Source organism: Macaca fascicularis, chromosome X, assembly GCF_037993035.2.
Source record: "Macaca fascicularis isolate 582-1 chromosome X, T2T-MFA8v1.1".
Lineage (NCBI taxonomy): Eukaryota > Metazoa > Chordata > Mammalia > Primates > Cercopithecidae > Macaca > Macaca fascicularis.
This window is the reverse complement of record NC_088395.1, coordinates 47,132,757-47,157,825: the sequence shown is the minus strand read 5'-3', so window position 1 is coordinate 47,157,825 and position 25,069 is coordinate 47,132,757. Positions and strand designations below refer to the sequence as shown.

At 39.5% G+C, this 25,069-nt stretch overlaps 1 protein-coding gene across 4 annotated transcripts in view; it reads right to left on the bottom strand.

The window, feature by feature from the left end:
• Nucleotides 1–25,069, bottom strand: part of JADE3 (jade family PHD finger 3) — a 154,058-nt gene that overhangs the window by 16,619 nt on the left and 112,370 nt on the right. For all 4 annotated transcript variants that reach the window (XM_065538569.1, XM_045384239.2, XM_005593391.3 and 1 more), the window contains 4 exons: nucleotides 14,889–15,079; nucleotides 11,749–11,960; nucleotides 5,732–5,899; nucleotides 1,449–1,565 (listed from right to left, as the gene is read on the bottom strand). In XM_065538569.1, coding sequence (XP_065394641.1) covers nucleotides 1,449–1,565; nucleotides 5,732–5,899; nucleotides 11,749–11,960; nucleotides 14,889–15,079 — 688 coding nt within the window. The remainder of the gene's footprint in view (nucleotides 1–1,448; nucleotides 1,566–5,731; nucleotides 5,900–11,748; nucleotides 11,961–14,888; nucleotides 15,080–25,069) is intronic.

Sequence of the window (25,069 nt, the reverse complement as noted above, 5' to 3'; positions counted from 1 at the left end):
GCCTATCTGGGGGTGATGGGAGACGGTGACAGATCAGCAGGCATTACATTCTCATAAGGAGCGCTCAACCTAGATCCCTTGCATGCACAGTTCACAACAGGGTTCACGCTCCTATGAGAATCTAATGCCACTGCTGATCTGACAGGAGGCGGAGTTCAGACGGGTAACCCTTGCTTGCTCACCACTTAACCTCCTGCTGTGCAGCCCGGTTCCTAACAGGCCATGGACCAATACTTGTCTGTGGTCTGGCAGTTGCGGACCCCTGCACTGTGCAATGATATTATATGTCCCCTCTTCACCGAAGAAGGTCGGCAGGCAAATATAACTCCAACCAGCTTGCAGTTCACATGCAGGAGGTCTGAGAGGTGAAAGGTCATCCTTTCCATCCCTCTAGCCAGCAGAGCCATCTTATTACATTTGGGACAGAAGGAGAAATAACATGGAAAGACAAGGCAAGCCTTGTGCCTTTGCTGGAGGTAACTGGCTGTTCCCAATCCCATCCATGTCTCCCCTAATTGCAGAAAACCATATACTGCATGTTCTCACTTATAAGTGAAGCTAAACATTGAGTAGACATGGACACAAAGAAGGGAACAGACACTGGGGCCTACCTGAGGGTGGGGATTGAAAAACTACCTGTTGGGCATTATGATGATTACCTGGGTGAGAAAATTATCTGTACACCAAACCTCTGCAACATACAATTTACCCATGTAACAAACCTGGACACGTGCCCTTGAACAGAAAATAAAAGTTGGAAAAAGAAAAAAACAAAAAAAAAGAAATCATGTCCTTTGCAGCAACATGGGTGCAGCTGGAGGCCATTATTCTAAGTAAATTAATTAAGAAACAGAAAACCAAATACCACATGTTCTCACTTACAAATGGGAGCCAAACAGTGGGTATACACAGACATAAAGACAGGAAAAATACGGTGGGGATTACTAGAGGGAGAAGGGAGAGTACGAGGGCTGAAAAACTACCTATTGGGTACTTACTATGCTCACTATATGGGTGATGGGACCAAATGTATTTCAAACCTCAGCATCACACAATAGACTCATGTAACAAATCTGCACATGTACCCTCAAAATTGAAAATAAAAGTTGAAATTAAAAAAAAGGAACATGGGCCTGGTTGTTTCAGAATTATAGCCGGTTTCCACCCAGGATGGTATCATCTAGCTTTAGAAATCACTTAATTCATCAGCTCCGACAGCAAAGGATGAAGATAAACTATCACTACGAATACTGAAAAGAATAAGCTTAATGGTCCAGAGGCAATATCCAAAAAAAGGATTTCCAGAAATGGTCCGTACAATGGCAGAGCCCTGAGAGTGGGTGGGTGATCTCCTGTGTGACCTTTCAGTAGACAGGACACTCTCACTGGGAGGGTGAGTCCAGCTAATTTGGTGTTAGCCCACTCTACTACTTCTCATGGGGACTTACCTGAATACAAGCCCCTGTCTTCAACTTGCACAAGTTGCAGACTAAGGCCCACCGACTGGGTGGGATGTGGGAGATCTTCGTGATCGGTTCCATCCTCTCAGGACAAGCAATGCTGACCTACAAATAAAATACCACCATAAGGCAGAAGTACCAAGGCATCCCAGAAGTACCTTTCACAAACCATAAATGATGTTACATAAAGCTAAGAACATTAAAACAACGAGGTAAGTCACATCTCTTAAGGTTAATATGGAATCAAGAATAAACAAAAGTTATTTCCACTGCTCAGTCCTTCACTCATTTCCAGTAATATAAATAATTCACATATGGGATGAGAGAACAGGAGTATAGATTAGGCATGATTACCTTTCACTTTATTTCTTTTCTTTTCTTTTCTTTTTTTTTAAGAGACAAGGTCTCCCTCTGTCACTCAGGCTAGAGTTCAGTGGTGTGATCATGGCTTACTACAGCCTTGAACTCCTGGGTTCAAGTGATCCTCCCACCACAGCCTCTACCACACCTGGCTAATTAAAAAAAAATTTCTTTTTGGCTTTTATCCAAATGACAGGCAATAACAAATGTTGGTGAAGAGTGGAGAAAAGGGAACCCTCATACACTGTTGGTGGGAATGTAAATTAGTACAACCACTATAGAGAATAGTTTGGAGGATTCTAAAAAAAAAAACAACAACAAAAAATAGAGCTACCATATTATCCAGCAATCCCACTGCTGGGTATATACCCAAAAGAAAGGAAATCAGTATATCAAAGAGGTATCTGCACTCCCATATTTTTTGCAGCAATGTTCACGATAGGCAAGATTTGGAAACAAGCTAAGTGTCCATCAACAGACGAATGGATAAAGAAAATGCAGTACATATACACAATGGAGTACTATTCAGCCATATAAAAGAACGAAATCCTGTCATTTCCAACAACATGGATAGAACTGGAGGTCATTGTGTCAAGTGAAATAAGCCAGGCACAGAAAGACATACATTGCATGTTCTCATTTATCTGTGGGATCTAAAAATAAAAACAACTGAACTCAAGGAGATAGACAGTAGAAGGATGGTTACCAGAGGGTGGGAAGGGTAGTGGGGGGAACAGGGCAGGCAGGGGGTGGCAATAATTAATGGGTACAAAAAGGATAGAAAGAATGAATAAGACCTACTATTTGATAGCACAACAGGGTGACTATAGTCAAAATAACTTAATGGTACATATAAAAATAACTACAAGAACATAACTGGGTTGTTTGTAACACAAAAAGGATAAATGCCTGAGGGGATGAATATCCCATGTTTCATGATGTCATTATTAGGCATTACATGCCTGTATCAAAATCTCATGCATCCCATAAATATATACATCTAATATGTACCCACAAAATAAAAAATTATTATTATTATTTTTGTAGAGACGAGGTCTTGCTATGTTACCCTAGGCTGGTCTTGAACTCCTGGCCTCAAGTGATCTTACTGCCTTGGCCTCCCAAAGTACTGGGATTACAGGCATGAGCCACTGCGCCCAGCCAAGGTTACCTTAATGAACACTTTTACTTAGGAACCAAAGAAAGCTACTGAAAGTAACTAAAATTCACAAAATCGAGTATCTATTATGTTAAGAGATGGTGCTACATGCCTTGTTGTTTCATTTGATCAACTAAGGATGAAAAACAGAGGCAGTGACAAGTCTTTCCATTTGGTTTACAAAGGAACCATGATATTGTTGGAAAACAGCACATTTGTGTAATGAAGAGACTGCAGAATGTAAGTAGAAAGGATGAGGATGACATTTTAAAACCAAAGTCTTTAAAACCACGTGACGATCATGAGCTTACCCTACTCCCTCAGTCAAAGTAGCTTCAAAGTGAAATTAGTCTTTGGGAGAGTACTGAAAAGAAAGGGATGCTTTTTTTGTTTTCCTTTTTGAATCAGGGTCTCACTCTGTCATCCAGGCTAGAGTGCAGTGGCAGGATCAGAGCCCACGGCAGCCTCGACCTCCCAGGCTCAAGTGATCCTCCCACCTCAGCCCCTGAATATCTGGGACTACAGGCATGCACCACCACAGCTGGCTAATTTTTTGTATTTGTAATAGAGATGGGGTTTTGCCATGTTGCCCAGGCTGGTCTCAAACTCCTGGATCCAGGTGTTCTGCCTGCCTCGACCTCCCAAGTGCTTGGATTACAGGCGTGAGTCACCACACCCAGCAGAAAGGGATGTTTTAAAAAAAGATGAAAATATTCTTTTCCATGTGAAAATAAGGGGTCAAGCAACTGCTGGTAACAAGTATTTTCATTCCCCCTACCCCGTCAAATATATACATGAGTTTTTAAGAGAGATACAGCTTTAAAAGGTGAAGAACTGTCAAATAAGGATGCCAAACTAGTACTGGTTTTGCCCACATCAGGAAACTAACAGATCTTGAATAGTCCAGAAGGCACTAGAAACCAAGAACTAGAAACCATAAGAGAATGCCAATAACTGAGAAAGCTTATTTTGTTTTTAAAGAGCTCTTCCTGAGTCATGTTCTGGACTTTTATAAGCTGAGAGCCTACTCTATCAGCTGGGGATTTGCTGCTGGAAAACAGTCATTCTCAAGCCAGAAACCTGTTTATTTTATGTCTAGATGTTCTTAGTGAGAAAAAGAAACTACTATTCAAATATTTTAAAAAAATACTGATGTCTATAGCCATAGGAATACAAAAGTATATATATGGGACTTTTAGTGTAACTCTGTGAGCTTCTTTATTAGACAATAACTCCCCAGAACCAATATTAACAAGATTAAAAACAGGAAAATCTTAAAGGAGAATGAGTTACTGATATAATATCAGCTCCCCATTAACTAGATTCTGCAGTCTCTCTTGTCATGCAGTTAAACTGCCTAACAAATCTGCTGGCTTGGATAGTGGTTGGGGAGACAGGATATGAGTGGGATATCCACACAGCTAAAGAAATAAAAAAAGGCAACCATAAGAAGAAGAAATGTCTGTAAGCCCCAGTTTAATTAAGTTAGTGTACATGTAGCCACTCAGGAAATACCAGCAACTGAAGGACCAGGCTAGATGACAAATCAAAGTTTGAATAAAGAGGGTCTTTGGCAGATGTTGAGTGTAAGCCCTGAAAAGAGCTTCAAAAAGTAAAGGGCATCGGCTGGGTGCGGTGGCTCATGCCTGTAATCCTAGCACTTTGGGAGGCCTAGATAGGCGGATCACCTGAGGTCAGGAGATCGAGATCATCCTGGCTAACACAGTGAAACCCTGTCTCTACTAAAAATACAAAAAAAAAAAAAAAAAAAAAAAAAATTAGCGGGTGTGGTGGCGGGCACCTGTAGTACCAGCTACTCAGGAGGCTGAGGCAGGAGAATGGCGTGAACCTGAGAGGCGGAGTTTGCAGTGAGCCGAGATTGCGCCACTGCACTCCAGCCTGGGCGACAGAGCAAGACTCTGTCTCAAAAATAAAAATAAAAATAAAAATAAAAATAAAAATAAAAAATAAAATAAACAAAAATAAAAAAAGGTAAAGGGCATCTATCACAGTAGACAAAGAGCTATTGCTCAATTTGTAATAGCCTACATGTAAACAACCCAAATGCCATCAAAGGAAAATGAATAAATCAGAGTATATCCATACAATGGAATATTAGCAATAGAAAGGAATAAACTATTGATACACACCACAACATAGAGTGTTAGCCAGACCGAAAAGAATACATACTGTATGAAGTTTAAAACCAGACAAAATTAATCTATCATGATCGAGATAAAAATGGTGGTTATTCTTGGGGGATAGAGACTGGAAAGTGGGCATAGAGGATCTTTCTGGGGTGCTTTATGTCTATTTTTAGGTATTTCATGTCTTGGTCTGAGTTGTGGTTACAGATACATACAAGTGTAAAATATCACAAAACTCTACACTTAAAATTTGGCATCTAAACATAAGTTTTACCTTAAAAAATCCTGCTGCTCACACCCTGGTCTTTTGTGTCTCTCCTCTCATACAAATTTATCAATTTATACATGATATACCCAAATATCGTGTACATATTTGGGCATTATCCCAAGTACCACGGGAATACCACCTATATATTAATCAGCATGGGCTTACATGTACGTGTGCATCCAAGAAGGATCTGGGGTAGCTCAAGTGGAAGTACCATTACTTCAGAAACATGGGCAAGCATGAAGCATCTCCATACTAAGCCTGAGTCAGTCTGAATGTTGTGGGGAACAGGGACACCCTGGAGCAAATGGTCTCACAGGCCTGGATGAATTCTTACCTCTGGGATCCACAGGGCACAGCTGACATGAGCCCATTTAGTCCCTGTCTTGGTGGTCTTCATGGCTCCACCTTTCTTTGGACATAACACACATTGCGGATAAATGCCCAGGACACAGGAGCGACACAACCAGCTGCCTTCTGGGACCTTGAGGATGCCATAGCAGGCCTGGAGGTACGAGGAGGAGAGGGGAGAATGGTCAGTACCTTCTCACCAGGGTTGGTATCTGTTCTGATACACAGTCACAGAGTATCCTCCGCTTTTGGGAGAAAGGCAAATAAAGCTGAACAAGTTTATATCCAGTATCGAGTGATTTAAAAATACTCAAAAAAGCAACTTCCACCATCTGTCCTAAGATCAGCATGTCTGTCCATGAGAACTGACTTTAAGGATGATAGAACAAGACTAGGAGATACAGCCAACCATTAGCCCAACTGTTATCTAAGTGTTGTGATTACAGCATTTTTTTGGTCTGTTTTCTAAAGCTTCTTCAATGACTATGTATTATAATTAGTCAAACACTTATTGAACATTTCCTAAAAATCATACACTGCTGTGATCAAGAAAAAAATGTTAGAAAATAAAGAGAGTGAAACTTCTGAGGAGCAAATGAACTAACGTTTATAAAAAGCCTATTAACGCCTAGTGCATAAAAAGTACTCAGTAAATCATAGCAATTGCTTGCTTGGGTTGAAGAAACAGAGACTTGTGAATGAATCTTGAATAGAATATTACACTAATCACAATAATTCATAACGAGTTCTGGAAGGTGCTTCAAATCCTTTATGGAATGAAGTTGGACAAATAAATAAATGAATTACTGTGAAAGACTGGAGATTAGTTTGGGAAACATTCTAGACTTCCTTTTTGCTATCCCCAATTTTGCCCATCATTTCCTCCTTACTGCTCTACTCTATTAGAGACTAACTGATTCAATATGGCAGCTTCAAAACTTGTCTGCCTCAGGAGATTCACCCGCAGCTCAGATTCAAGTTATAACAGTTACCATAATATCTTCCCCCCACAACCTGGTCCTTTTCCAAACTCCTTTTTTCCATGTCACCACCATTCTTCCTATCTTCCAGATCCAAATTCCTAGTCTTGTATTATTCACTTTCTTTCATCTGCTGACCTGGTGCTTGCTATTCTCCCTACAGTGGCCCCAAAACTCTGACCTTCCTCTCCATCCTCACCACTTGCTCTATCCAAGTTCTCATTATGCCATGCCTGGATTGATTAATTTCTGCATTTTCTTTTTCCCCCTTTGTACCTTCAACCCTTCCTCTACTTGGCTGCCAGATTGTCCTCACTAAAAGAATCCATACCATTGTACAGTGGCAAGCCCTTTAGATATTCCTTCTACTCTTACCTGCCCCCTACCATCCAAACTAGGGGTTGGCTGTTTTCCAAGGTCTGTTTTATAAAGCCAACAAGCTAAGAATGGTTTTCACATTTTTAAAGGGTTGTAAAGAGACGAACATGTAACAGAGACTGTATGTGGCCTATAAAGACTGAAATATTTACAGCGGATCCTTAAAAAGTTTACTGGTTCCTTATCTAAAGCCTGCTGCTCCTTGTATCTCACTATCTGATCTCATGCCCCACTATACCCAAACACAGGGCTTCTGACTTGGACAGGCAGGCCTCCTGGTTTTCTCCATAACTGGTCATTCTCATTTTCATGTCCATGTGTCTAAGCAGTTTCCCTGCTCTACATGGTTAACTGTTCTTTGCATAGTCGGACCTTTCTCACCCTTCCAGACCTGGTTCAAACTCCAGGCCCCTCCAAAAAACTTGCTTAGGTCACTGTAGCCCCTTGTGTTTGTCCCACTGCCTGACTCCCGCCCTCCACTCCATGCAATTTGTCTCACCAGGTACGCAGTCAACATCATGTGTTCTTTATTTTTATTATTATTATTATTTTTGAGACAGGGTCTTGCTCTGTCACCCAGGCTGGAATGAGGTGGCATGATCTTGGCTCACTGCAGCCTCGTAGTGAGCCTTGGCTCACTGAGCCCCTCCTGGGCTCAAGCAATCGTCCTACCTTAGTCTCCTGAGTAGCTAGGAGCACAGGCATGTGCCACTCTGCCCAGCTAATTTTTGTAGAGACAGGGTTTTGCCACACTGTTCAGACTACTCTCAAAATCCTGGGCTCAACTGAACCACACTTTGGCCTCCCAAAGTGCTGGAATTACAGGTGTGAGTCACAGCACCCGGCCAGCACCATGTATTCTTTTTGTCTACATTTGCTGTCATGTTTCCTCTCCTCAGTGAGATTTAAGTAATTTTTTTTCTTTTAATTAACCCTGGCCTACAGAACTCAATGAGATTTTAAGGTCACTAGAGGTAGAGCTGTTATCATCAATTTACCTGAATGCCCCCTATGCTGAGCTTGAGCAGGTGGTTGGATAGAACAAATGTGTTTAGCTCAAGAATTGAAGCTGGACTCTAGGTAGGCTCCTCTCACAACAGCAAGGCATCATTTTATAAGGTTTCTAACCTTTAAAGCTCTTTGTCTGAGGCCCAGAATGTTTGCTAGGAAATGAAAGCAAGCTTCCTCCCTAAAATAGAGTCTCTTTCAGACTGGAAGAGAGATCAGAGGCCGGCTCCTGGAATATCCTTTAGCTCCTGGCCAGTTTATTGGGCAGAACATCATTTACTGAGCCCTTTTGTGGACTTACTCATGGTCATAAGATCATAGATACATGTAAAAGGACTTGGAATGGCCCTAACTTTCACATTGTTTTTTGAGATGGAGTCTCACTCTGTCACCCAGGCTGGAGTGCAGTGGCGCAATCTTGGCTCACTGCAATGTCTGCCTCCTGGGTTCAAGCAATTCTCCTGCCTCAGCCTCCCGAGCAGCTGGGACTACAGGTGCGTGCCACCACACCCAGCTAATTTTTGTATAGAGACGGGGTTTCACTACATTGGCCAGGCTGGTATCGAACTCCTGACCTCGTGATCCACCCGCCTTGGCCTTCCAAAGTGCTGGGATTACAGGCATGAGCCACTGTGCCTGGCCCAACTTTCACATTTTTTAAAGAAAAAATGGTAAATTCATTGTTAAAATCTAAAGGCTACTTATGTACACATCTCTTCTAAAGTACTGACTATAAGTGTATTTTTGTCACTGAAGAACAAACACTGAAATGTAATATGGTGTCAGTAAAGAAGAAAAATCATGTTTAATAAATTCAGATGTCAACATGTCCCCATTCTGTTAGGGAGTAAACCAAAGCTTCCAAAGCATTTTAAGTCACTTTTCAGCCAACAGAGGGAGCTCTAAGCTAAGTATCTCTTTAGAATCCAAGTAAATATACTTACTTTGGAAGAATCTCTTATGTGAAACTTTATAGGGTACCAATGTCCCAGCTTTAATACATACCAGTTTACATTCTGCAAGGTCTTGTCAGTTATTGTCATCTCATCTCTTTCTATGTGAGAAAGGGGCATCATTTATAGTCATTACCGGAATCGTTTTCAAGACTAATAAATAGCATTGGAGATAATTACGCTACATTTGATTTTGTTAAAGAACCTGAGAATACTTACTATTTTGTCCCAACTGTAAAGGACAAACATAGGAAATATATACAGATGACCTTTATGCTATTCCTTTTAAGCCTACTACAGATCCACAATCATTTATCTGAAACCTCTAGGGTAAGAAAAATTAGGAAATTCAGAATTGCTCAGATCTTTTTTTTTTTTTTTTAAATTTTTTTTTATTTTTTTATTTTTTTTTGAGACGGAGTCTCGCTCTGTCGCCCAGGCTGGAGTGCAGTGGCCGGATCTCAGCTCACTGCAAGCTCCGCCTCCCGGGTTTACGCCATTCTCCTCCCTCAGTCTCCCGAGTAGCTGGGACTACAGGCGCCCGCCACCTCGCCGGGCTAGTTTTTGTATTTTTTAGTAGAGACGGGGTTTCACCGTGTTAGCCAGGATGGTCTCGATCTTTTGACCTCGTGATCCGCCCGTCTCGGCCTCCCAAAGTGCTGGGATTACAGGCTTGAGCCACCGCGCCCGGCCGCTCAGATCTTAAGAAAGTATATATATAGTATATGGCCTAAGCCCCCAGTGGGACCAGGGGCAATACCATATAACCAAACACATTAATAGTTCTCTAACAAAATATATGAGTATTTACATAAAATGGATAAGGACTACAAATGGCCTCATACTGGGTGGGTTCTGGTATTGTCCTCAAATCAGTTCTGGTGTGAAACTTCAGCAAAAACGTGTGGTTTTCAGAACTTTATAATTTTGGAATTGCAAAGAAGGGACTGTGGGCTTGTATCGTGAGATATAATACTTAAGTTCATAGTTAAGTGGTAAACATTTTCTGCTGTCACTTAAAGTCTGATATAAATGCCAATAATTGGTAAAGTGAAGACAAATTTTCAAAATTTACTTTGTTAAAGGTAAATGAAGAAAAAGACCCAATTGGTCACATAATAATTGTGAGTACCTTTTACATACAGGGTGGTTAGGTTAGGTGGCACAGGGAATTAAAATAATCTTAAGCCCTGGTTTCTATCTGCTATGTTATCTATTCTAATTATTTTAGTCATTTTATAGCCAGAATGATCTTTCTAAAATACAAATCACATCCTCCAGGGTTGACAGGACAGAACTGAAGTTCCTTAGTTTGTCAGAAGGTCCTTTACACACGTCTCTTGTATCCCTCTCCACCCTCACTCTCCATGCCTTCCCTACTCTGCTCTGCCACTTTATAGTTTCTGAAGCCTTCAGTTGCCTCTGACATACTTTGCCTGCTTTCACTACCCTGTATGAACATTTCTCCTCTCTGCCTGAACACACATTGCTGGTTTACTTGACATCTCCTTTTGGACATTAAGATTTAGCTTGGATGCCACCTCTTGGAAGTTGTCCCTGACCATCATTTCTCACAGATGCACTTCCACAGCAGCTTGGACTTATATATATAAAAACACTTGGCACATGATGCTAAACTGGCAGTTTCCCTATATTTCTTACACCAGACTATGATCTCCCTGGGGGCAGAGACCATGTCTGCCTCTCTTCATCACTGAGTGTGTCCTCAGCATGCAGCACAATCCTGGCCCATGGAGTACTGTACCTATTTGCTAGATAAATTAACAAAATGAATGAAATATAAACAGGTTCAGAAGAATGAAAAACCACTTAGGGCAAGGGAGTTCAAGAAAGGATCTGAACTAGACCTTGAAAAATATGTAGATTTTTGATAGCTGGGAGATAGGAGGAGGCATTTACAAATTGGAGTGCAGCTGAAACATGGGAGATAGGACAGTGTCAGGAATATTCATCACTGCACCTTGAGTAACCTTACTTTGTTGGAGCATAGTGCTTGTGGGGGAAAAAATGGAAAGAGCTGAGAGGAGGGTTGATATCATAATCATTATTAATTAAAAAGGCAGTGTAGTAGAAAGAATGACAAATAACCAGCTTGGGTAAAGTTACTTCACCTCTCCTGGTATTATGTAAGATTGAAGAGTTACACAGTCTTTTGCAGTCCTAAAATTCTGTGATCTTTAAAAGTGGGGTGGACCTTCTTAGGAGTGGCATGTTTAGGGGATGGGGGAGGGTCTTGAGTGCCAGGATAAGGAGTCTGGACTTCTATCTGTAGGAAGTGTAAACTCACCAAGGTTACTGACCACGGGTGTAACCTCATGAGGCCATGGAGATTTGAAGGCAGAGGAGAGACCTCAGACAGGCAGCAATGAGATCCCCCTGGGGCAGGGGCCTAGGGGAGAACTGAACAAGGCAATCCCAATGGTCTGGGCACAAAGTGACACAATAAAGACCTGGGTTTAGCCCCATGGGGTAAAGTTAGTCAGCAAGTCATCTTGGTGGTCATAAGAAGTATTGTTTCTAGAGGAAATACTGAAGAACAACCAGGCCAAATCTTTATTTTCACCCTTAAATGCAAGCCGCTACCCAGATATGGGTGCTGGAGATCATCACTGAGCTTGAGAAAGGCTGACCGTAGGGAGGTGATGGTCTCCACTCTCACTAACCTGATGCACACAGACGTTACACTTATCACAGAACACCATATCATTCCCTTCTTCACTGTCTGGAGACCGGCACACATCACAGATCACATCTTCATCATACTCTATGCCTAGCCCTTCCTCTGTCTCAATAGCATGGTTCATATTTTCATGGCAATGGCGTTCCAGGACTTCTACTGTCTTTTCCATAAGATTCTCATCAACTGGCCCACAACCTGCACAGAAATACAAACAATCAATCAACCCATCAGTCAGCTGTCATTCCCAAATCACCTACTGTGAGCCCAGTGCAGGAGTGGGTAGGATTCTAAAGGATAAAAACATCTCTTTCCTGCTCTAAAACAACCAGATTTCAAAAAATCTTTTGCTAGTACTACTCTAAAATTTACCTATAATCATGTATTAGTGTTTGACACATGAAAGGAGATATACATTTCACCATGTTCCTTAGAAGATATATTACTGACCCTTTCGATTTCTTGTCCAAATTCTAGCCAGTCTCCTCTTAAATCTCTATTTTCTCTTATTCCCACTGTAGGAGGACTTTCACCAAGCTTTATAATTCTGGACATGATCATTTGTAGCATAGTAATTAAAATCACATAACTATTTGGACACAATAATTCATTCTTAGCAAGTTAGCTTCAATGAGCATATATAATGATAATACAAGGAAAATTTCATATGAAAATGTATGAAGCCCATAATAGAAAATTCTAGGTCCTACGTGTAGGTGATTACACATATAAAATATTTTGTTTTTCAAATATAACTTTTAAAAAAATCTAATAATATTTTTCAATGGCAAACTATAATAACATATAAACCTATTAAAATTTACAAAGCTCTAACTTCAATTCTGAAATTACCTTCTTTGCTTCCTGATTCCTTTTTCCAGCTATATCTTTATTTTATCTTAGCCTTCCACACTTATTAATCAACTTTTGTGAGAGCACTTATGTATTTATTCTAACAACTTGTAAACTCAGGAATAATCCTCAAAATGATTCAAAACAAACGTACCCAAGTATTCCACTTCATTTGTAATATAAGATGTCCTAGGAAACTTTAGAATTCCACATAAACTATCATTTTAAGGTTGTGGCTACTTATGAAACCAAAAACTGTCCAGGCCTTATGTTTCATTTTTCCAGCCAAGACAAGTTACACAGTTTTTTTTTTTTTTTTTTTTTTTTTTTTTTTTTTTTTTTTGGAGGAAAGGAATATAGTGTCTGGTTACAAGAAAACTTGGATTAAAATTCCAACTTTACCTCATATTAGCTATGTAAACTTTGACAGGTTATTTATCCTCTTTAGGGCTTAGTGTTCTTATCTATGAAATAAGTATAATAATAAGAAACCCACTGATTTGTTGTGAAGCTGAGATGAAGTAATTGCTTAGTATGGTGCTCAATATGTAGTCAGCACTCAAAAAAGTCCTTAATTCATAATACGCTTAATATTGTTTTTAAAAAGTTTACTTTAAGCTCTTAGATACCTCACTGCAATATCATTCACCCTAAAGAAAAGCTTGAGATACTGCAATCCTCTTTTAAAATTCTTCCAAGCCTAAATGCAATGTGGTATACTGGATGGGATCCTGGAATAGAAAAAGGTGGTAAGTAGAAAAACCCTTGAAATCCCAATAAAGTCTGAAGTTAATAGTAATGTACCTGTGTTGGTTTTGTGGTTTTGACATATGTACCATGGTAAAGTAAGATGTTAACATTAGGGGAACTGAAACTGTGAGGTGTATATGAGAACTCCCTGTACTAACTGCAACTTTTCTGTAAATCAAATTATTCCAAAACAAAAAGTTTGTTTAAAAAACTCATCCAAGGAGAATTAGTTACAAAATACCAAAGGAACCTCATAATAAGGTAGTTTCATGCCAAAGGCAGCCTTGTAATGATTGTGATATCTATGGATATTATATGCATTATGAACACAAGTGCACATTGAGCCATGGATCCATTTGATTATGTCCTCATATTCTGATTTTACTTCTCTGTCAGTCTTTTATTCCCTTCTCTTTGTGGTTGCCACCCTAAATTTACCACTCCCCTCTCCTCTTAGGGGGCAGAGCAAGAAAAGACAAAACAAAAAGCTTTAAAAAATCAAGGAATAAGGACTGGTTACCGGCAGAGTAACTATCATTTCCCATGCCAAACTGATTTAATATAATTTTAGTTTTTTATTCATGTGCATTCAGATACTAGCCTCAAAAGAAAGAAAGGAAAAAGGGAGGGCAGGAAGAAAAGAAAAACCACTGATCCTTATACTAAAATGAACAAATGTGATTCAAACAAAAATGAAATAAAATGTGATTCAAACAAAAATGAGATCAAATGTATCTTTCACCATATCTTATATGGAGACTTAAAAACAGATGAACAAGAACTGTGTGTAAGTATAAAATGAGTTATCTTTCAGCCTAGCATTTCTCAGTATTGTTGGTATGGTATTGTATGGCACACATTTCCTTTAAAAGCATTAATTATGTTTACTTTCATATGTAAACATACATTTATTTGCTTTCGTTTCATTTTATTTTTTGAAAATTGTATGACAACTCTAGAACTCTGTGGAAGTAGCTAAGAACTGCTTTGTGAATGTTTTGCCCTAGGCCTGCAACTTTTCTTCCAGGCAGCAAGTCCTGCATTAAGGGGTACTGTCATAGCAATCTGTCAGTTGCAGTGGTGCTGCTCAATGCTGAAATTGGAGATTCTCTCCAACCCCCTGCCAGAGGGGCCTCTACTTCTGGCCCTGCTCACTGATCACACTGCTTTTCAGGCCAGGAACCTGCCTCAGAATTCTCAACCAGAAGTCCAATCAGCTATGGCCACTCTCAAACTTCCTGAATTGGGAAACAACTTCATGAAACCTACATGCTATCCTTGATCTGTGCCATTAATCATGAATAAGGAAAGAAAAGGTCATATTTAAATGTTATTGCTCTATTTCTATGTATGCATTTGAAGAAATATCTAACTGAAATAAGATAAAATCAACAAGAAAAATAAATGAAAAGGCCAGAAAAGAAAGGAGGCAACAAAATAAAAAGCTAAAGGGTTCTGATAACTTAAAAAAAAAACAAAAAAATATGAGTTAAGTCACAACTTACTTGCGAGAAAAGAACTTACCCATTTCTGCAAGGTCTTCATTGAGTTCCTGAAGCCAGAAGATGTCCATGTCATCTAGGTCATAGCGGCAAACAGATGCTGCCAACTCCATGATGTTGATGTAGCCAGGCTCTGTGGTGTCTGGACTGGAGCAGTGAATATACTTCCGGGGTCGGATAAACAGAACGTCCTTTACCTTCTCAGCTATAATCCTAGAAAAGCAAGAGAAAGACAATGATAACAATCAACAAATGACAGATTCCAGGCACTGAACAGATGGCTAAATGCCCTCTGGGAGGTATGGCAGATTCCTTTCTAGAAAGCAAATGGTTTTACAAATTTAGTTTTGCCATATGCTGTTAACTCACTGACTGCTAACAATATTCTTTATTCACCCTCATAGATCCTGGTTCCCACCATTCTAATTTTTAAAAAAATTTTTAGAGACAAGCTGTTGCTCAACCACCCAGGCTGGAATGCAGTGGGCAAGGTCATAGCTTACCACAGCCTTGAAAATCCAGTGATCTTCCTGCCTCAGCTTCTCAAGTAGCTGAGACTACAGGCACATGCCACCATGCCTGGCTAACGTTTAAAAAGATTTTTGGGGGGTAAGAGACGGGGTCTCACTATGTTGTCCAGGCGGGTCTTGAATTCCTGGCCTTAAGCAATCCTTAGAACTTGGCCTCCTAAAGTGTTGGGATTACTGGCGTGAGCCACCACGACCAGCCCATTCATTCTAATAAAATGTTGTCATGTTAGTGTGTTCTTGGTACAATGGCCACCAAGTTTATTTAGAAGAGGAAACCTGGGAGGGGGTGGTATCTGCACAAAGGCACAGACAGATCCCATACCAAAGATATATTTCAGCCAAATTAATAATTTTCTGTCATGGAGACAATACTGGATGGTGGTAAAGAAAACAAGCTTTAGTTTCACAGAGGCTTGTTTTTTTCTGCCACTCACTTACACGGTGATCTCAGGCTATTACTTTATTTCTTTGTTTGTTTATTCATTTATTTTGAGATGGAGTCTTGCTCTGTTGCCTAGGGTGGAGTGCAGTGGCGTGGTCTTGGCTCACTGCAACCTCTGCCTCCCGGGTTCAAGTGATTCTTCTGCCTCAGCCTCCCAAGTAGCTGGGATTACAGGCACCTGCCACCATGCCCAGCTAATTTTTTGTATTTTTAGTAGAGAAGGGGTTTCACCATGTTGGCCAGGCTGGTCTTGAACTCCTGACCTCGTGATCTGCCCACCTTGGCCTCCCAAAGCGCTGGGATTACAGGCGTGAGCCATCATGCCTGGCCACTTACTTTATATAAGGTTCAGTTTTCTTAGCTAAAAAGTAAGGATAACAATCATTAAATATGATAAAAAATAATATCTAGCAAAGACATGGAATCAAGCTAAATGTCCATCAATGATAGACTGGATAAAGAAAATGTGATACACATTCACCACGGAATACCAGGCAGCCATAAAAAAAAAATGAGATCATGTCCTTTGCAGGGACATGGATGGAGTTAGAAGCCATTATCCTCAGCAAACTAACACAGGAACAGAAAACCAAAACCTGTATGTCCTCACTTGTAAGTGGGAGCTGAATGATGAAAACACATGAACACATGGTAGGGGGAACAACACACACTGTGGCCTGTCAGTGAGGGGAGGGAGAGCATCAGGAAGAATAGCTAATGCATGCTAGGTGTAATAGCTTGGTGATGGGATGATCTGTGCAGCAAACCACCATGGCACACGTTTACTTATGTAACAAACCTATACATCCTGCACATGTACCCCTGAACTTAAAAGTTGAAGGGAAAAAAATGTCAAACTTGTAGGACTATTATAACAATTATATAGAAAAAAAAGATGAAGTGTTTGGCTTAGTGTATAGTGAAAATAGATGCTCAATAACACCATTGTTATTGTTTTAATATTCCTTATTATTTTCACTATTTATGCAAATGAGTTAAAAGCCAAGAGGCCATGGAGCTATGCACACTCAATCCATTTCCCATCCATACACAATAGTAACCATAAATCTAAGCTCAAGCAGACTGATATTTCCCCTCACCCTTCCTGACATCCAAGAGCTCAAGGCAAGGAAACCAGAGAAAAAATAAATTTTTTTCACACCAAGTTATTATTGGTAGTTTAAATACTGTATGAGGCCTCAGAAAATTTAACCAAGAGAAAAATCTGGATTACTATTCTGTGGTAATTTTAAAGAACAAGGCGGGCCATCTAAAAAAATAAACAAACACATGTATGTCATAAAATAATGAAAATCATTTCTCCGGAAGGCTTCTGGAGCCAGTTTTCTTTACTCTAGAGTCATCACCACATATATGGAAGGATTTATAAACATAAACATATTCCAATGAATACACATAAAATATACACAGGCATAGTCCACCCTATAAATGTAGAGAATATTGCCTCCTAAGTATTCTTCCAAAAGCCTCTCATTCCAAATAATGAATCTGAATAAAGCTAATAACAACTACACACATTTGCACATTTTAATTTTTCTACCATATGGAGTTTTGAAAGCCAAAGGGAACAAATATTTGAGGAAAAATGCAGAAACCTCAAATATTAATTGAAACTAAAATTTTGGGAATTGCTGTTAGAGGCCTGCTTCCAACTGAAACATACCCAACTAAAAAGGGTAGGACAGACATATGAATTCTTCGGAGACTATGAGATTAAATATGTCATGTTTCTTTAGTGCATGGCCTAGAAGGGAGAATATCCAATTTTTTGTCAAGAGTTACCTTTTTCTAAAAGGAAGACCATTTTGCTAACTATTCGTCTCAATTGCCTCAAATTCTACATGGAACAAGGTAGGCTATAAATGTTTTTCTATAACAATATGCTCATTAAACTTCTGGAAGAAAACAGAGGAGAATATATTTATGACCTTGGGGCAGGCAAAGATATTTTAAGTAAGACACAAAAGCCATTAACCATAAAGGAAGAGACTGAAAAATGAAACTAGAACTTCTGGTTATCAAAAGAGACAATTAAGAGAATAAAAAGGCAATCCACGGGACAGGAGAAGATATTTGCAATTGAACATAGACAACAAAGGACTTATATCTACAATATATAATAAACTCTTACAAATTCATTAGAAAAAGACAACCCAATTAAAAGCTGGGCAAAAAACTTAAATAGATACTTCACAAATAAGGCTATCCAGATGGCAAATAAACTTTAAAAAGGTTCTCAACCTCATTAGTTATCACGGAAATGCAAACTGAAATTACAATCACTATTATCTACCAGAATAATTAAACTTAAAAAGACAGTCCAAAAATTGAAAATACTAAATGTTGGTAAGGAAATGGAGGAAACGGATTATCTCTTATGCTGCTGGTGGGAGTGTGAATTCGAACAACCACTTTGGCAGCAGATATTATAGCTGAACATACACATACCCATGGTCTGGCAAACCCACACTAGGTATATACTTAGCAAAAGTGTACACAGATGCATACCAAATGATGAATAAAAAGGCTCATATCAGCATTTTTATGGTACGTAAAAACTGGAAACAACCCAAATATGTATCAAGAGCAGAATAAAAAATATGGCATATTCACACAATGCATGACAGACGTGAAAATTAATGAATTACTACATCCAACAGCATGGATGGATGGCAAAATCGTATTGATGAGCAAAACAATCCAGTCTCAAATGACTGTATACTGTAGGAGTCTATTCATAGGAAGCTCAAAAACTGTCAAAACTGTTACCTAAGGTGAGGCAGGTCAGTTACTGGCAGGGAAAAGAAGGAGGGGTTCTAAAGTGTTGGTAATATTTTCTTTTTTTTTTTTTAGGCAGTTCTCAGTGGCATGACCACAGCTCACTGCAGCCTCAACCTCCTGGGCTCAAGTGATCCTGCCACCTCAGCTTCCTGAGTAGCTGAAACTATAGGTGCACACCACCACGATGGCTAGTTTTAAAATCTTTTGTAGAGATGGGGTCTGTGTTGCCCAGGCTAGTCTTGAACTCCTGGGCTCAAGTGATACTCCCATCTCGGCCTTGCAAAGTGCTGGTATTACAGGCATGAGCCACCGTGCCCAGCCATGTTTTATTTCCTGATCTGAGTGGCAGATAAATGAGTGCATTTAATTTGTGAAAATTCATTGAGCTGTACAGCTTTGTGTACTTTTCTGTGTGGACATTAGACTTCAATGCAAAATTTACAATAATGATAATGACAGCAATGTCATCTCACTCATCTTTCCTCGTGTATCTTGAACTAAAGGTCTGCATCTAAGGACCGAGTCCATGACAATAAATTATATACTAAAACAGTAACACCAACTACGAGAAAATATGTGGGTAAAAGATGAAGTTAATATAAACTCACAAGGAGAAATTACTGTATTTATAATGATAGAGGGGGAAGGGCTGTGAGAATTAGTGAAAAAATATGTTTGGGATTTTTAAAATGCAGCTTCAATATCTTTGAGTATATATAACATGGCTAAAGCTGGAGGAAATCCCAGGATTATCCCCCCTGGATGGGTGATTTTCTTTCTTGGCTATGTACTATGGATAGAGACACTTTTTTTTTTTTTTTTTTGAAACCAAGTCTCACTCTGTTTCCCAGGCTAGAGTGCAGTGGCATAATCTCAGCTTACTGCAACCTCTGCCTTCCGGGTTGAAGTGATTCTCCTGCCTCAGCCTCCCAAGTAGCTGGAATTACAGGCACATGCCACCACGCCAGGCTAATTTTTGTATTTTTAGTAGAGACAGGGTTTCACCATGTTGGCCAGGCTGGTCTCAAACTCCTGACCTCAGGTGATCCACCAGCCTTGGACTCCCAAAGTGGTGGGATTACAGGCGTGAGCCACCGCGCCCGGCCTGACACACTCTTCAAATGGTCACTAGACCATTGACCAAATCAGCAAAAGCTCACAAGCCTAGAGGCATGAGCAATTTTGTTAGGATGAGGTAACCTCAACTTTCAATTTGGATGCTTGCGTGTAAATGAATGTTGTAATAACTTTCCAGAGGACTAGCCTTTGGTGAAAGGACCCACAATCACACCTGCTCTCCAGGGAAGGCTAGTGGCTGGATCACTACTACCTCTGGCCCCTGTGGATACTGCTGTGCCAACTGAGGAGGCAATAAAAAGGTAACTGCAGTCACTCTAACCTGATCTATGGCCTCCTCCAGTGTCTTATACACAGAGACCTCTTAGTGTCTCTTCAGTTGATCTAAATATTTGGTAGGTACAGACTATGCTACATTTCCTAATAAGTGGATTAGAATCATTTGTGAACACTGCAGAAGCTGCATAAAACCAAAACCTCGTAGGTTTTGTAAAGGTTTGAAATAAATGCCTTAAAAATGAACTGGATAAGAGTTGGGTGTGGTGGTATGCTCCTGTAGTCCCAGCTACTCAGGAGGCTGAGGCAGGAAGATCACTTGAGCCCAGGAATTTGAGGCTGTAGTGAGCTACGATTACACGATTGCACTCCAGCCGGGGTGACAGAGTGCAACCTTATCTCTAAACACACAAATACAACTAACTAGATAGTAGTTACTGTAATAACAACTCTAGGAATAGTTTCCCAAGATGACCCTTGTTCATACTACCACTCTGGGATAACCACTTCTCTCCAAGCCTCCATGACTCAATCTATAAAACAAAGGACAATGATAACCCCTGTGACAGATGGTATTTTCCAAATCCCACATTCTTCTACAATGTGACTTTGTCATCTTCATCAAGTAGTGAAGTCTATCTTCCTTCCCCTTAAATAGGGGAGGGCTTGTGATGGTTTTTGATCAATAGAAGTGATGCCATGAGAACTGCAAGGCTGGGTCATAAAATGGAATGTAGCTCCCTCCTGGTTTGCAGGAATGCACGCACTTGGAGCCCTGTGCCTGAGGCCTGTAAGAAATCTGACTATGCTGAGGTTGTTAGGCTATGAGGAAGCCAAACTAATGGGAAGGCCATGTGTAGTCCATGTTATCCAAGCCCAGGGATGGGCTGTTACACAGATATGCAGTGAATAAGGCTTCAGTTGATTCCAGTGCCCAGCTCTATTGGGTCACTCTCAAACTTTGTCTTCTTTGATGAGGCCCTAGACACATCATGGAGCAGAGAGAGGCCATCCCCACTGTGCCCTATCTGATTTCTTGACCCACAGAATCAATGAGTATAACATAGTTGCTCTAAGCTGCTAAGTTTGGGGGCAAATTATCATTAGCAACAGTAACTGGCACAACTGCAAAAGGACTGTTTTAAATTTTAAATAAGATAAACGTGTGTGAAAGTGCTCTGTACATTGTGCTCCTTACTGAATTCTCACAATTGAAAGTAAAAGTGATAGAATGCTGCTGCCTGAAATGGGATGAAAAAGGAGGTGTGGGAAGAAGGAGATGGGGTGAGGAGAGTACAGGGAGATGGGAGAGGCCTAGATGACCAAATACAGCAGTGGAGTGGGAGGCAGGCATGTGTTCCCATTTATCATTAGGGGCTGTTCTTTTGACTTACTGTATGAAATATGGATATATTTTGAAAATAGAGTTAACAGGATATCCTGTTATATTGACTATGGGATATAAGACAATGAAGAATCAAAGATGACTAAGAATTTTGGCTTAAACTGAAAAGACAGAGTTACAGCTAGAAGGATAGATTTTTCTATCAGCTAAACCTAGAAAACTACAAATAGAACTGGTTTGGGAAGATCAGTAGTTCAGTTTGGGACATTTTTAGTCTGAGATGTCTACTGGACATCCAAGTGGAACTGTTCAGTTGGCAGTTATACATTTGAGTCTAGAGTTTAGTAAAGAAAGTACTGATCTCCATAGTCCAGTAAGTCCAGAGTTTACATTGCAAGGGGAAATAGGGACCTATCTGTATCCAATCACTTCCTCTTTCAGTTTTATTAATGATGCAGAAGTATATATTGTTAAGTGAAAAAAGCAAGTTATAGAATAATCCCATTTATTTATATATACATATATGCGTGTATATAAGCATATACTACACAGTTAATTTTTTTGTATTCTGATTTTTATTGGTATAATAATCCGTAATTTTAAAAACATACCCACATGCACACACACACAGTAAAACTTCATTAATCACTGTGTATTATACAACTTATAATGTTTGTTTGCTTTCAACAAAAAATGAAACATTGTTTTCCTTCCATTGGAATCTTACTGCAATAGAAACTGATTAAAATATATAAATGAATACCCAAAAAGAAATATCTGAAGCTCGCTGTTAATGACTCAAAAGCCTTCAGTCTACCTAGACACATGTAATAGGGTTAATACCATCTTTATTTGTTGAACTCACTTTCGAAAAATTTCTTTTGGTTGTCAATGCTTACCTAAGCAGCTATAATTTACAGTGTAAGATGGCTCTGTAATCTCTGTACCCCTCCCCTCAATCACCACATATATACACTATACTGAACTAACAGGAAAACTGCAGAAAGGACAGTGAAACAGATTGGAAAATCTCATCTGAAAGCCAGAAAAAAGATTCTGAAAGGATGTGCTCTACTCATCCATTTTCAGTTACTATAGCACGAGTAGAGTAATTCTAGCACCCAAGGATCAAGTCAATTAATTTATACATATATATATCCAAAATTACTGCTCTAAGTCCATTAGGAAATAAAATGCTAAAGTATTTTGATAATCTTATAAATTAGTTAATAAATAAAGAGCAAGAGTGTACTTTGGTCTTATTAGTAAAGTTTCTCTAGCTGACTAACCTGTACTATAGGCAACAAAACAAGTAACTCAAGACAGGCATGGTAGCTTGTGCCTGTAGTTCCAGCTCATCACGAGGCTGAGGCGGGAGGATAGCTTCAGCCCAGGAGTTTGAATCTAGCCTGAGCAACATAGCAAGACCTGTCTCTTAAAAAAAAAAAAAAAAAAAAAAAAAGACAAACATTAAAAATACTATGACTGTGGTAGATCAGAGACAGCCACAAATCCTTTGATATGTCTTTTATTGAGAAATGGGGTCTATTTTCCTCTCCTTCAATTTGGGAGCCCTCTGCAACTGTCCTAATAAAATAGAGTGGAATTAATACTGTGTCAGTTTCTGAAGCCTAGGCTTTGAAATGAGCACCTTCCACTTCTTACCTCTTAAAACATTCACTCTTGGGGTCCTGAACTGCCTGTAAGAAGTCAGACTATCCTGCTGAAACACTAGGTGGAAAGATCCTAAGACTATATGGAAATCTGTATAGTGTAGATCATAGCATCAACTACAGGGTTACAGTGGTGAATAAAACCAGTAAGGTTCCTGTGCTCTCATAGCTTTGACTTTGTAATGCCACTATCAAAGAACTGCAGAGAAGTGCTAGGTGTTCACCAAACCCTATTTCCATTTCCACCTGCGCACATAGCAAGACTGCGTTCTCCAGTCCCCTTTGCTATTAGGTGGGCCATAGGAGTGAGTTCTGGCTAATGATATGTAGGTGGGTAAGTCACTTCAAAGCCTACCCCCGCTTCCCCCCAGAAAAAAATCCAAACTGTATAACCCTCCACACACTTTTCTTGCTGACTGGATTCAGAAGTGAGAGAGTAGAAAAGAGTAGAAAAGAGAATGGGTAGTAAATAAAGGCACCATTCATAAAAAGAGCTTGTGTCCCTAAATAACTGTGTGGGGCAGAGGGGATCCGCATTCAAACCCACATTGGATGGAGACATGTGCGAAATATAAAGACTTCATTGTGTTAAGATGCTGAGACTGGTTGGGTGCAATGGCTCACACCTGTAGTCCCAGCTACTCGGGAGGTTGAGATAGGAGGATCTCTTGAGCCCGGGAGATAGAGGCTGCAGTGAGCTATGATCATGCCACTGCACTCCAGCCCGAGTGACAGAGATCCTGTCTCAAAAAAAAAAAAAAAAAAAAAAAGATGCTGAGACTTTTGAGGATGTTTGCTATAACAACTGGCATATTCCAATACATAAGAATTATTTCCCAATATTTTCAAGTACATTTTAACTTAATTTACCATTGTATTACATTAGATTAATTCCTCTTTTTTTTTTGAGACAGTCTTGCTCTGTCGCCCAGGGTGGAGTGCAGTGGCATGATCTTGGCTCACTGCAACCTCTGTCTCCCGGGTTCAAGCGATTCTCATGCCTCAGCCTCCTGAGTAGCTGGGATTACAGGCATGAGCCACCACGCCCAGCTAATTTTTTTGTATTTTTCGTAGAGATAGGGTTTCACCATGTTAGCCAGGCTGGTCTCGAACTCCTGATCTCAAGCGATCCACCCACCTTGGCCTCCCAAAGTGCTGGGATTACAGGCATGAGCCACCACACCCAGCCAGATTCATTCTTATATTTCTCTAACAGATTTACATTTTGTAATATTTTCTCCCTACAAGTGAGATTTCCATCGGCAGAAACTAAAGTCACTAACCAATTGGGTTTTAATTTTACCAAAACTAATATGAAGTAGCAAGCCCAAAGTAATACATTCAAAATTTTTTGTTTTTACATTCTGATACTTTCCATATGTCATTGTGAATTGCTATAACATACTTTATTAAAAACCTTTAGCGCAGAATTAAGGAATGTCATCATGCTTTCAATGCACTCTGACTTACAATTTTTAAAATCTGGAAGGTGGAAATAATTTTTACAATTCAACAATTACTAACATAGTAATACATAATCACTGAAGATAAGAGTTTTAAATCTAAAAATAATTATTGCAAGGGTTTGTTATAGAACACTTATATTCATTTAAACTTAGCAATTCCATTGGAAGAGAACATTATTATTTATGGTTTTTGAGAATAAAGCTATTTTTTAATTTCAAAAACTGTTTAAATACCCTCTCAATTAGTGTAAATAACCATATTGTTATGAGGCACTTCCTTAACTTTCAGGAGTTTTGTAAACTATAAAAACAACAACAATCAAAACATACACAAAAGGAAAACTAACACAAAAGTTATAAAATTAACCAATAAAAATTAACATAATGCTGTTTTGTTATGTAGGGTGGGGAAAACAGTAACATATAAGACGTCTTCAAAACGTTCATGGAAAATAAACTATATGTAGATTTCAAAAATTTACACAAAAATAAATTCATACTAACTTTTACAGGCACTAAGAAGGGTAAGACATCCGTTTGAAAAGGGCCCCTATTAGAGCAATATAAATTTGGCTAAAATTGAAACAAGAAC